General features: G+C 61.4%; 1 protein-coding gene across 1 annotated transcript in view; it reads left to right on the top strand.

Moving 5' to 3' along the window:
• EMIHUDRAFT_315693 (hypothetical protein) overlaps positions 1-1,182 on the top strand; it is a gene marked incomplete at both ends in the record, with an annotated part of 9,788 nt that overhangs the window by 1,289 nt on the left and 7,317 nt on the right. Inside the window, one exon of the mRNA XM_005774902.1 lies at positions 108-151. Coding sequence (XP_005774959.1) covers positions 108-151 — 44 coding nt within the window. The remainder of the gene's footprint in view (positions 1-107; positions 152-1,182) is intronic.

The following is a 1,182-nucleotide window of genomic DNA, read 5'->3' as shown; positions in this document are numbered from 1 at the left end:
ATGTAGAGAGTATGGAGGAGATAGGGAGAGATGTGGAGTAGAGAGAGAGAGTGTGTAGAGAGAGAGAGAGAGAGAGAGAGAGAGAGAGAGAGTCTTTGTCACAACAGGTCGTGCAGTCGTATGCGCTCGACAACGCGGGCGTCGCCATGTCGTGCAAAAAGGCGGCCGAGCTGCACACACCACATCTCCCCACACCTCCTCACACCTCCCCACATCTCCCCACATCTCCCCACATCTCCCCACATCTCCCCACATCTCCCCACATCTCCCCACATCTCCCCACATCTCCCCACATCTCCTCACACCTCCCCACATCTCCCCACATCTCCCCACATCTCCTCACACCTCCCCACATCTCCCCACATCTCCTCACATCTCCCCACACCTCCCCACACCTCCCCACATCTCCCCACATCTCCCCACACCTCCCCACACCTCCCCACATCTCCCCACCTCGTAGGCGGCCGAGCACGCGACCGAGCTGCACACGCTCGCCTCGCACTCTGCACTCGACGTCGTGCGGCTCGTGCACGGCTCACAGGTGGGGAGATGGGGGGAGATGTGGGGAGATGTGGGGAGATCACCTCTGCGGCTCGTGCACGGCTCTCAGGAGGCCCCTCTCGTCTCCTCTCGTCTCCTCTCGTCTCCTCTCGTCTCCTCTCGTCTCCTCTCGTCTCCTCTCGCCTCCTCTCGTCTCCTCTCGTCTCCTCTCGTCTCCTCTCGTCTCCTCTCGTCTCCTCTCGTCTCCTCTCGTCTCCTCTCGTCTCCTCTCGTCTCCTCTCGTCTCCTCTCGTCTCCTCTCGGCTCCTCTCGGCTCCTCTCGGCTCCTCTCGGCTCCTCTCGGCCCATCTCGTCTTCGCTCCACTACTGGCAGGTTGCGGCGGAGCTACTGCCACTCGAGGCGACCGACGAGGAGAGCGAGGTGAGACCGCCTCCGAGAAGACTCCCCCAGACACTCCCTTAGACACTGCCGCATGACACTCTCCAGAACACTAGACCACATTATCAATAGACGCCTCCAGACACCTCTCCTCTGCCCCACCAACCCAACCTAACCCCACCCGCGCCCGCGCCTCCGCCCCTTACCGTCCCCTTGCGCGCGCAGCTCCGACTGCACTGGCTTGTCTCTAACGCAAACTTCGCACAGAAGGGGCTCATCCTTGCCCTCTTCATCAATAAGGT

Source organism: Emiliania huxleyi (genome assembly GCF_000372725.1).
Source record: "Emiliania huxleyi CCMP1516 unplaced genomic scaffold EMIHUscaffold_304, whole genome shotgun sequence".
In the NCBI taxonomy this organism is placed as follows: Eukaryota; Haptophyta; order Isochrysidales; family Noelaerhabdaceae; genus Emiliania; species Emiliania huxleyi.
The sequence above is the reverse complement of the archived record's forward strand: the minus strand, read 5'-3'. Positions and strand labels throughout refer to the sequence as shown.